At 42.8% G+C, this 12814-nt stretch overlaps 1 protein-coding gene across 1 annotated transcript in view; it reads left to right on the top strand.

Moving 5' to 3' along the window:
• The window catches only part of KIF9 (kinesin family member 9), a 42765-nt gene that overhangs the window by 27008 nt on the left and 2943 nt on the right, over positions 1-12814 (top strand). Inside the window, exons 13-17 of the mRNA XM_060782710.2 lie at positions 358-448; positions 2082-2215; positions 4944-5138; positions 7226-7434; positions 9816-9995. Coding sequence (XP_060638693.2) covers positions 358-448; positions 2082-2215; positions 4944-5138; positions 7226-7434; positions 9816-9995 — 809 coding nt within the window. The remainder of the gene's footprint in view (positions 1-357; positions 449-2081; positions 2216-4943; positions 5139-7225; positions 7435-9815; positions 9996-12814) is intronic.

The raw sequence follows: 12814 nt of genomic DNA, 5'->3' as shown, positions 1-12814 counted from the left end.
AGATATTGGAAAGCTGCAACTCTCACAGCATTATGTTGTGCAATGCTTTTGTGGCTGGAATCACTGGGTTGTTGTGAGCTTTTCAAGCTATATGGCTATGTTCTAGCAGCATTCTCTCCTGATGTTTCGCCTACATCTGTTGCTAATGACATCATGAGAGGTTTTGTTGACAATGAAGCAAGTGGAGTGTATTTATATCTCTGGAGAAAAGCTCACAGCAACTCTCATAGCATTGAGCCATGATACTTAAAGTGATCTCAAAGTGCTATAATTTAACAGTGCGGATGCCAAGCCTCTGCCTTTACTCACAGCAGCCCAATTGAGCCATTGTGTGTGTGTCTCTCTGTCTCCCTTTAGCCAACAAGAACAGGAGGTGGAGTCCAGACTGCGGAGCAAATACACCCTGATAGACAAGAACGACTTTGCAACCCTCTCCGTTGTGCAAAAGGTCAGCTGGTGGGACTTTAATTCACATCTGGGTCTCTGTATAGGACATCAAGGGGGGTGACTTTCCTGGTATGGCATCATTCCTTACTCTTGCCTCAAAAGACAATAAATCCTAAATCAAGGGTGGCCAAAATGTGGCATGTGGTCTTTCAGTGGCCCCCAGGCCTGCTATTATTGTTGTTGTTGTTTCTATATTATTTTATTATTATTACCATTATTATTTCTATATATTATTATTATTTCTATATTTTATTATTATTACCATTATTATTTCTATATTATTATTATTTCTGTATTATTTCATTATTATTACCATGATTATTTCTATATTATTATTTCTATATTTTATTATTATTAAAATTACTATTTCTATATTATTAACAGTATTTCTATAGTGTTTTATTATTATTATCATTATTTCTATATTATTATTTCTATATTTTATTATTATTACCATTATTGTTTCTATATTATTAATATTCATTCTATAGTATTTTATTATTATTAGCATTATTATTTCTATGTTATTATTATTATTATTATTATTTCTACATTTTTTATTATTATTACCATTATTTCTATATTATTATTATTCCTGTATTATTTCATTATTATCACAATTACTATTTCTATATTATTATTATTTCTATAGTGTTTTATTATTATTACCATTATTATTTCTATATTATTATTTCTGTATTATTTTATTATTACCATTAGTATGTCTATATTATTATTGTTGTTGCTCTTCTCTCTTAAAGAGTCTCAAAACAGTGAACAGTGGTCCAAACAAGTTTGCATGAATTTTTTTGAATTGTTTTGCTCTCGAATGCCCTCTAGGAAATTTAGAGGGGCATGCCCTATTATTATTATTATTATTATTATTATTATTATTATTATTAGAAACACAACAAGATGAGTCCACATCAGACACTCTGCTGGCTGTTGAATTGGATCACACGTCGGACCCTTCCCAAGTCTCTAGGACTGTGTGATGTATCGGCGAATAATGCGTGCAGATCCCAGTAAGGTGGCCTTTTGCAGCTGGCAGATGATAATTTGGTCAGCACCGATTGTGTTTAAGTGCAGGCCAAGGTCTTGAGACACTGCACCCAGTGTGCCGATCACCACTGGGACCACCTTGACTGGCTTCTGCCCGCCTCTCTGTGCAGCTCAAGCCAGGGTACAGCATCATTAAAACAAGAGATAGCACACTATTAAAATACATAAAACTAAATACACAGAGTTAAAATACAAAAAATACACTATTGGAAATACATTACAGAAGAGACAGAATTTTGATCTTGGGTCCGAATATAATGAACTGAAGAGTAAATAATGTGGCAAACACTCAATTTTGGGGCCCCACAAATTGATTTTGTGGGATGTGGTTTCCACAGTTACCTAACCTGTAGGTAGGTAACTCAAAAGCAAAAATGCATGGAAGGGGATGTATTTTGTCCAATCAGCACAATCCCAAGAAATGCATATTTCTGAGGTGGCATCTTCAGGGGATCCTCTGAAGATGCTATTAGCCACAGATGCAGGCAAAACATCAGAAGGAAATGCTGCTAGAACACGTTGGCTATACATCCCGGAAACCACACAACCATGCACATTTCTTCTCTTCCCAGGCTGGGTTGGTTGATGCCGAGGGCCACCTGGTTGGGGAAGTCGATGGCCAAGGCTTTGGGATCGGAGTGGCCCCGTTCTCCTCCAAACCGGGAGGGAAGAAGTCCAAATCGAGGAAGGGCAAAGACCTCACCAGGTGGGTCCCCTCTTGGCCCCACTCTCTTCTCTCCACCAGAGGAAGGGTCTCTGATGGGGAGATAATGGGAATAGGGTCTATCGTTGGTACTCAGCCTTTCTTCCAATCGGTCTGGAGGCCAACCTTAGGAAGACAGGGAGTACATTGTGATTGTGTTTATTGTAATTTTATATTGTTATGCATTCATATGTGTTATGTAATTATGATATTGTTGTTTATTGTTTGCGTTTTCGGTTTTATTCTGCTGTAATTTGTTGTCTGGGCTTGGCCCTATGTAAGCTGCCTTGAGTCCCCAGTGGGGAGATGGTGGTGGGGTATAAATAAAGTATTATTATTATTATTACTACAGGCCATCCCCAAGAGAAGCCTCGGGAGGGCAGGGGGAGGAGGCAGGCCAGGCAAGAAAACACCAGCAAAGCTCTCCAGACAGGTAGCCTGGCAGCCATATCACACACACATACATACACACACACACTCACACACACACACATATACAGTGTTCCCTCACTTATTGTGGGTGTTACTTTCCAAGACCAACCGCGAAAAGTGAAAATCCACAAAGTAGGGATGTACTCTATATATATTACATTCCACACACTTTTTTTTGCTAGCTATAAGGAAGGGGCTATAACCCACTGTTGCATTCCAGGTCAGGAAAAAAACCCTCTGACTTTAAAACATACCACACGATGAGTGAAGAAACAAATCCTCTTTTATTGAAGCTTAGTAAATAGCCAGTAAAAATAAATGCTTGTAAGGAAATAAGAAGGTTCCAAAAAGTAATAAGTCAGTAAAAGGCAGCAACACAAAGCAATGTCCACCCAAGATATAAAATCAGTTCCAAGGCAGTGTTTATCCAGGCAGGAATCAACAGGAAGCAAAGACAATCCAAAAGGCTAAAATTCTCCACATGAACAAGACCCCATAAACCGGATTTCCATGGCACATGAACTTGATTTCCAAACGATGCCTGATCTATCAGGTTTCCCCTTGAGGCAAACCTTATATCCCAAATCCCAGAAACTGGTTTCGCTTTCCCTCACACTTGCTCCTTATCTGACGAAGCCTTTCGGAGAGACATAAACACTGGGTTTGCTGTTGATCCTGGATGATCTCCAGCTTCCTATCCTTCAACTCCCTATCTGGCTGCTCATTAACATTTCCAGGTGTCAGATTGTTTTCCAAACCCAGATCTTGAGAGCTCACAGAAAGAGGGAGTAAACCACAATCTCTAGGCTCAGAAGGAATATTCTCATGAGAAACTGCCATTTGCACTGGGGCCACTCTGTCATTGTCTGCATGAAAATTATTGACCAGACCATCTCCATCTTGTGCCTCAGCCTCAGCACCATCATTACTCACGTCATAAGCATCATGATCCAAGAACCTAAACACAGGCTGATTCCCAACACCCCCTTCCACACTCCAACGTTGCCAGGAGGCAAAAACCCTCGAAACAGGAAGTCTGCGAAAAGCAAACCACAGAGTAGTGAGGGACCACTGTATACAGAGAAACACGCATGGTAGATATTGTAACTCTGGAAGAGACCCCCCAAAGTACAGTAGTGAAACGCTGAGAGTTCAACAATCAAAGTCCAAGGATCAAGAGTCTATGCCGTAATCAATAGCCAGTCATAGAATCATAGAATCAAAGAATCAAAGAGTTGGAAGAGACCTCATGGGCCATCCAGTCCAACCCCCTGCCAAGAAGCAGGAATATTGCATTCAAATCACCCCTGACAGACGGCCATCCAGCCCCTGTTTAAAAGCTTCCAAAGTCCAGAGATTCAAGGTTCCAGGGTTCCAAGAGTTCAGGAGACAGGTCAGGATACCAAAAATCCACAAACCTGGGGGAGAAACCAGCAGCATCCACAGCCAAATCCTTTTCTCCCCAAAATCACTTTCCAGGCTAGCTCCTTATATTCAGTTAAACCCAGTTGCATCCTATCTCTTGCACGCCTCCACCCTTAATTGCTTTCTCCTGCAAATTCTTACTTACAGATTACTCTGCCCTTTCGAACTAGGACTCGCATTAACCCCTTCCATCACCCACTGCTAGGCCTGACACCACCAACCATTATCAACTGCAGAACTGTCATATGTTCTGCAGTTGATGGTTGGTGATGGAAGGGTTAATGTGAGTATTAGTTCTAGTGAGTTTAGTAATCTATAAGTGGGGGTTCATGGGCAAAAGCAATTAGGGGTGGAGGTGTGCAGGAGATGGGTTGCAGCTGGGTGTTACTGGATTTAAGGAGCTATCCTTGAGACTGATCTTTGGGAGAAAAGTATCTGTTGTGTTTTGGTGGTGGATGCTGCTGGTTTTCCCCCCAGGTCTGTTGGATTTTTCGGTATCCTGACCTGTCTCCTGTAATCTTGGAACCCTGGAACCTTGAACCTTTGGACTGGCTTTTGACTACGGTATAGACTCTTGATCCCTGGACTTTGTTTATTAAACTCTCGGCGTTTAAGCACTGGACTGGACCCTTTTGACTATGAAATTATTTTTACTATCAGTTTTTGTTTATTCTGTAGCTGCGTGCTATCTTTGTGTTTTATATTTTGGACTATAAAAACAGCCAGAAAGTAAGTGATGTTTTAATTAAACTGTTTGTTAAAACTGGGAGTTTGATTCATCTCTACCTAAATAAGGCAGAGCCCTGGCAAGAACATGATACATGTCAATGATATCTTCAATGTGTTCTGTTGTAACTTTCCCTTCCTTTCGAAGCCCCACGTCGAAGAAGGAGGGCCCGGTGAGCCCCCAGTCTGGGAAGGAGGTGGAGGCTGTCTCTCCGTCCCGCAGCCAAGTGGCGGCCGCTAGCAAGGAGCCCGAAGTCAAGGAGACGCGGGAGCCAGACACGATCAGTGTGGACACCCATCGCTCCGACTCAGCGCCCAAAGAGGAGGCTCCTACCAGGCCCAGGTAGGGATGGGGGCCACTTTGGGGGACCTTTGGCTACATCCCTGTTGCGCTTGAGCCCTGACACACGTTTTCACCACAAACCACACTCTTTCCAGATAAGTAAAAGTTTATTTAAAGAAGAGTATATAAGATAAGCAAATTCAAATGAGAGAATCAAAGTTCAAAAGGCTATTTCCAAGATAGCCAAGAACCCAAAATCCTTTCAAATAGTCTCCAGAGTCAATCCACAAAAATATCCATAAACAAGAGAGCATGAATCCAAGGTAGATAGAACAGTGTTTCTCAACCTTCCTAATGCCATAACCCCTTAATACATTTCCTCATGTTGTGGTGACCCCCAACCATAACATTATTTTCATTGCTACTGTCATTTTGCTCCTGTTATGAATCGTGATGTAAATACCTGATATGCAGGATGTATTCTCATTCACTGGACCAAATTTGGCACAAATACCCGAAACGCCCAAATTTGAATACTGGTGGGATGGGGATAGGGCGTTGATTTTGTCATTTGTAGTTGCTGGGATTTATAGTTCACCTACAATCAAAGAGCATTCTGAACTCCACCAATGATGGAATTGAACCAAATTTGGCACACCGAACTCTCATGAAAATACTGGGTTTGGTGGGCACTGACCTTGGATTAGAGAGTTGTAGTTCACCTACATCCAGAGAGCCCTCAAACAATGATGGATCTGAACCAAATACTCAATATGCCCAAATGTGAACACTGGTGGAGTTTTGGGAAAATACACCTTGACATTCGGGAGTTGTAGTTGTTGGGGTTTATAGTTAACCTACAATCAAAGAGCATTCTGAACCCCACCAAGGATAGAATTGGGCCAAACTTCCCACACAGAACCTCCATGACTAATAGAAAATACTGTGTTTTCTGGTGGTCTTTGGCGACCCCTCTGACACCTCTCGTTACCCATCCAGGTGTCCCAACCCCAGGTTGAGAAACGCTGAACTAGAAGCAACGACTTAGAAACTTGAATACATGAATTCCAAGAATATAATACCAAAAAAACGAGCTGTTCACCTGGATACAATGTTGCTCTCACAAAGGATTGTATCAGTAGGAATCACTTTAAAAGGCCTCCATCCCTCCCATCACATCATTTCTCATACACTTGCTTTTCCTTTCCTTATCTCTAAGCATCTGGGAAAAGCAAGTCTGGCTTTGTTGCATGCTCTGTCTCCGCAGTTCCAAGTGTCTTGACCTAGACAAACATTCGTCTCCCACATTTCTCTCAGCCTGCGCTTCTGGCAGGTTCTCATGAGAACTGATATTGCTTTTCCCAGTCTCATGGGAACTGCCAGGAGATTCCGACACAACTCATTCTAAGCCATTTCTATCCCCCTCTGGGCTCTCTGAATCTATCCCAGCATCCCCATCCTCATCTCAGAATCTGACCAGGTTGCAACAATTTATTTATTTATTTATTTACAACATTTCTATGCCGCCCTTCTCACCCCAAAGGGGACTCAGAGCAGCTTACATGATATATATATATACATACAATAATTATGTTATGAGCATAGTACAATATCAGTATTAAATATTACTATATTGTACTATACCATTATATTGTAATATTATTACAATATAATATTATTATTACTAGTGTTATATTGCATTACATTACAATATTATAAATATTATATGCATATACAATATATTATATTATATTATATTATATTATATTATATTATATTATAAGCATAGCACAGGAGACAAGGTGGAACTGCCACTGCCCCCCCCCCCCTTTCACTCTGGCCCAGAGCGGTAGTTGGTGCTGGGAGCAAACACTGTTGTCCAAGCATGGGACAAGAGGCAGACATTGGGAGAAGGGCTTTCTTTGCAACCTACCTTAGCTGCCTATTTCCTGGATGAGGACTATCAACTTCTGAAGGATGTGGTTGACTTCCAACACACACTCAGTCTCTTTCTTCCCAATTGAGAGCCTTTTTAGTAATCCAAGGGGGCTTCACCAGAAGGTTCAGGGCTTCTAGGGGTCCTGATGCTCAATGCGCTGACCCCAAACCTATGGCTAACACTGTTGTTGCTGGTCCTTCCTGCGTAGCTCCCCGCCCCCCAGGCCGGCTGCCTTTGAGGACTTCAAGAATGAACGGGGCAGCGAGATCAACCGGATCTTCAAGGAGAACAAGGGCATCCTGAACGACCGCAAGAAGAAGCTGAGCGAAGTGGCCAACCGGCTGAACATGCTCAAGCAGGAGATGGACACTGCCCGGCAGTCCCTGGAGGCCCAGAAGCTGGAGCGCGAGCAGCAGGGTGAGAAACTGGGGGACAGGGAATCCATGTGCCAAAGGCCACTTCACCCCACCTGGGCCTTGCTATGACATCTGACATGGATGCGGATGAAATGTACCGTCATAGTGTTATTCTTCCCAATAAGGAATAAGGGGCAATTGATGTTGCTGGGGTGTCATGTTATGATGGATTTGTTGCACTCCAGAACAGGAGTAGCCCTCTGATTTTTAAACACTACACATTGAGTAGGAAAAACAATCCTTTTTTATTGAAGATAAGTAAAAACTGTCAGAGAATTTGGGGGTATATGCGCAGCGGAAGAGGTTGCTAGATCAACAGACACAGGACTCCAAAAATCAGGACTCTGCAGTTTTACAGTTGCAAATAACACAAAGTTTACTAAGGACATCTACACACGTCCATTCTTAGCGGGCTATAATCAGGAACTACAAAGCACAGCATAAACAGTTCCAGAACATCTGCTTATCAGACCTCTGGCTGTAACCGGATCCTCCTTCTACTTCCCACAGCCAGAGAACATGTTATCTCACTTCTGTCAAGGTTACATTTTCTCTGCTTCTCACAGTATTTCTAATACACAATTGAACAACGTAATAGAATCCATCTTGAAACACATCTTAATCCATCTTGAATTACATAGAAACACATTGAAAAACACACATGCATACCTCAATAATCCTGACAAAAACAGCAAAGTAGAAAAAACACTTTAAAGGAATAGGTAAATCAAATTAGTTTAGAAGATAAGCAGGAACAAATTAGTCCAAGGTATGGTTCAGCAACGTTCAAAACTAAGTCCAGACTTCTCTAATACAATCCAAAAAAACAGGGAAACGTTGATCCAAGGCATGAATAGGTAATAGAGACAAAAGAGTCAAACCGGAGCAAGAAATCCTTAAACATAAATCTTCCAGGCAGGCTTTCATGGGACAAGAACAAGAACTTAGCAAGAATCTGAAACGTTGCTTCATCTGACTATATTTCCCATGGTTGGAACTTTATATCCCCTCGTTAAGACTCAGAAATTGGTTTCATTTTCCCTGAATGCCTCTCATCCTTACCTATCGCTCTTGTCACAATAGATTACTGCAATGCGCTCTACGTGGGGTTGCCTTTGAAGACTGTTCAGAAATTGCAATTAGTCCAATGGGTGGCAGCTAGATTACTCACTGGAGCATCATACAGGGAGCATACCACCGCCCTGCTGTGCCAGCTCCACTGGCTGCTGATCCAATTCTGAGCACAATTCAAAGTGCTGGTTTTGATCTATAAAACCCTTTACGGCTCCGGTCCAGCATACCTGTCTGAACGTATCTCCTTCTACATCCCACCTCGGAGCTTAAGATCGTCTGGGGAGGCCCTGCTCTCGGCCCCGCTTTTGTCTCAAACATGCTTGGTGGGGACAAGGGACAGGGCCTTCTCGGTGGTGGCCCCCCGCCTGTGGAATTTGCTCCCTGGGGAAATTAGGTCATCGTCATCCCTCCTCACCTTTAGAAAAAAGATTAAAACATGGCTGTGGGACCAGGCCTTCGGGCAATCAGGTTAAAGGACAATTGACTATGTTTGACTATGACATGGAAGAGGATTTGGATAAGTTAAGCGGAGTAATCATTAGTAGATGGCTAGCTAAACAGCCACCAGACGGGCAATAGCTAATCAGAGTGTAAGTATACTGTTTTAATATTTATTTATTAATGTTCATGTTGTTATATTTGTTATTCTGTATTCTGTATTTTATGATGCTGCATTGAATTATTGCCAATTGTAAGCCGCCCTGAGTCCCCCCCAGGGGTTGAGAAGGGCGGGTTAGAAATGTTCAAAATAAAATAAAGAAATAAATATTGAAGTCTGGCCAAACGCCAAAGGCCTTGGTCGAGCTGTCTGTTTTGGCTAATTTCCACCCACCTGTATCTGCTCATTAGTTCCTGTAGGTGCCAAGTTGTTTTCAAGGCCCAAATCCTGGGAACTCTCTGGGAGCAATTCAGGGAGTAAACTCTCATCCCTATACCCTGTAGGAACATTCTCATGGGAAACTACACTTGAAACCGACGTCTCTATGTCATTTTCTGCATTAATATCATTGATCGAACCTTTGCCATCTTGACCCTCATTGACATCATTCCCCACATCCAAAGCACCTTGATATTGAAACACAATCACAGGCTGAACTCCAACAGGATTTGTATCTGGGGCCACCTTGGAAAACAATTGGGTGAGCAAGTGAGAGAATATCTTTTCCCACACTCATGAAATAAGATAGTCCTCATTTAGAGAAGATTAGATGGTTTGAATATCCCCATGTGAGTTCTTCCTCCATCCTTTGATGGACCGTTTCATGCCTGCCTGTCTCTAAAGCCTGGTTCTGAACTTGGACCCTCCAGGAGAATACCTGAATGACGAGGGGCAAATCATCATCGACGAGGAGGAGTTCCTGCTGATCATGAAGCTGAAGGACTTGAGGAAGCAGTACCGGGCTGACTACAACGAGTTGCGAGACCTGCGCTCTGAAGTCCAGTATTGTCAGCACTTGGTGGATCAGTGCCGCAACAGGTTGCTTACAGGTACCACTGGCTGCAAACTTTCTAAGAAAAAGGGGCATTAAACTGGAATTATGGAATCAGAACAGACCACAAGGGCTGTCCAATGCAACCCCTTGCCATGCAGATCCCCAAGAACCCTTTTCCCAAGGTCCAAGTGAAACTGTGGATATGGATCTTGGAGGTATTGAGTTTCTTACTATCCTCAGAGGTCATTTGCGTGGCTTCTGGGCATCACATGAAAGCAACCGTTGGCTTGTTTGGCCATGGTTCCCAGCAGAGGAAACTTTAGGTTCCTTCTACATTGCAATATAATCTATTGTATCAAAACAGATAATCCACATTATCTGCTTTGTGTTGGATTTAACACTAGGACTCAATGGAGCCATGGGTTCAAATGATAGGAAAGGAGTTTCTAACTTTTTTTTTTGTCGTGTCAGGAGCAACTTAGAATCCTAGAATCAAAGAGTTGGAAGAGACCTCATGGGCCATCCAGTCCAACCCCATTCTGCCAAGAGGCAGGAATATTGCATTCAAATCACCCCTGACAGATGGCCATCCAGCCACCACACTCCGGGGCTTGAGAAACTGCAAGTCGCAAACAATAGGAAGATCAAAATTCAAACACAGGGGAACTCCTGACAAGAAACAATCAGGGACAGCTATATTTATTTATTGTGTCATCAGCAACCAGACCATTGTATTTCATTTCTAACAGAACAAAACAAACAGATAAAAAAACCCCACAAATTTTGCAAGTTTGGTAGTTGATTAGATGCCTTTTGACCAGTATCTGGCTTCTTGGAGTGCCTCTGGTGTTGCCGCAAGAAGGACCTCCATTGTGCAAGTAGCAGGGCTCAGGTTGCATTGCAGCAGGTGGTCAGTGGTTTGCTCTTCTCCACACTCGCATGTCGTGGATTCCACTTTGTGGGCCCATTTCTTAAGGTTGGCTCTGCATCTCGTGGTATCAGAGCTCAGTCTGTTCAGCGCCTTCCAAGTCGCCCAGTCTTCTGTGTGCCCAGGGGGGAGTCTCACATTTGGTATCAGCCATGGATTGAGGTTCTGGGTTTGAGCCTGCCACTTTTGGACTCCCGCTTGCTGAGGTGTTCCAGTGAGTGTCTCTGTAGATCTAAGAAAACTATTTCTTGATTTAAGTTGTTGACGTTCTGGCTGATACCCAAACAGAGGATGAACTGGAGATGTTTCTGCCTTGGTCCTTTCACTATTGGTTGCTACTTCCCGGCAGATGTCAGGTGTGGAATACCGGATAAGCAGTGTAATTTCTCCAGTGGTGTAGGGCACAGACACTCTGTGAATTCCCCCAGGCAGTAACAGGGCATACCTAAACTATCAGGCCATGAAATGCTAATCAAGGTGGCCAATTGACACAGACAAGAGTTCTTTCTCCCACACTGGACTTTCCACAGACATATAAACCCATTTTTCCTAGTTTCCAACAGACCTCACAACCTCTGAGCCTGCCTGCCACAGATGCAGGCGAAACGTCAGGAGACAATGCTTCTAGAACATGGCCAGACAGCCCAAAAAACCTACAACAACCCAATAGGAAGATTTTCCTGACTGTAAGAGCTGTTCAACAGTGGAACTTCCCCCTCTTGAGTGCCTTCCTATCTATAGCCACTGTGCCATTACCAAATCATACACAATAGATGCAGCAGGTAAGAACACTCTCTATAGCAGTGGTTCTCAATATGTGGGTGCCCAGGTGTTTTGGCCTACAACTCCCAGGAATCCCAGTCAGTTTACCACCTGTTAGGATTTCTGAGAGTTGAAGTCCAAAAACATCTGGGGACCCCAGGTTGAGAACCACTGCTCTATAGCATAGTGGTAGAAACTCACCAGCGGTTTTTCATTCAATTGCTGCTTCCTGAAAAGTCTCAGAATGTTTGCTGGATTGTTCTTAACCAGCACAGCAGAATGATGGCTGCCCCAGGGTCAGATCTTCCTTTACAGTAACTCCTAGGAACTTCAAACTGGCCATCTGCTCCACTTGATCTCTGTTTATAACCTGAGGTTGAATGTCTGATTTATTCCTTCTGTAATTTATCTATCTATCTATCTATCTATCTATCTATCTATCTATCTATCTATCTATCAATGCTCTGTGCATAATGAGTACCTTCAAAACAAAAGAACCAATGAACGAAATCACACCAAATTTGGCAACAAAACGTCTCACAACACAAGGAGTGACCATCACTCAAAAAATTATGATTTTGTCATTTGGGAGTTGTAGTTGCTGGGATTTATAGTTCACCTATAATCAAAGAGCATTCTGAACTCCATCAACAATGGAATTGAACCAAACTTGGTACACAGAACTCCCATGACCAACGGAAAATACTGGAAGGGTTTGGTGGGCATTGACCTTGAGTTTTGGAATTGTAGTTCACCTTCATCAAGAGAACATTGTGGACTCAAACAATTATAGATCTGGACCAAACTTGGCATGGATACTCAACATGCCCAAATGTGAACACAGATGGAGTTTGGGGGAAATAGACCTTGGCATTCAGGAGTTGTAGTTACTAGGATGTATAGTTCACCCAAAATAAAAGAGCATTCCGAACCCCACCAATGATGGGATTGGGCCAAACATGCCACACAGAATCCCCATGACCAATAGAAAATACTGTGTTTTCTGGTGGTCTTGGGTGACCCTTCTGACACCCCCCTGGTGACCCCCCCCCTCAGGGTCTTGACTTTCCAGGTTCAGAAATGCTGCCTTAAGGCCATCCAGTCCTACTCCCTTCACCAGGGCAAGAAAACATCATCAAAGCCCTCCTGACAAAGGGCCATCCAGCCATTCACACACACACACA

This window comes from Anolis sagrei, chromosome 6, assembly GCF_037176765.1.
Source record: "Anolis sagrei isolate rAnoSag1 chromosome 6, rAnoSag1.mat, whole genome shotgun sequence".
NCBI lineage: Eukaryota > Metazoa > Chordata > Lepidosauria > Squamata > Dactyloidae > Anolis > Anolis sagrei.
The sequence above is the reverse complement of the archived record's forward strand: the minus strand, read 5'-3'. Positions and strand labels throughout refer to the sequence as shown.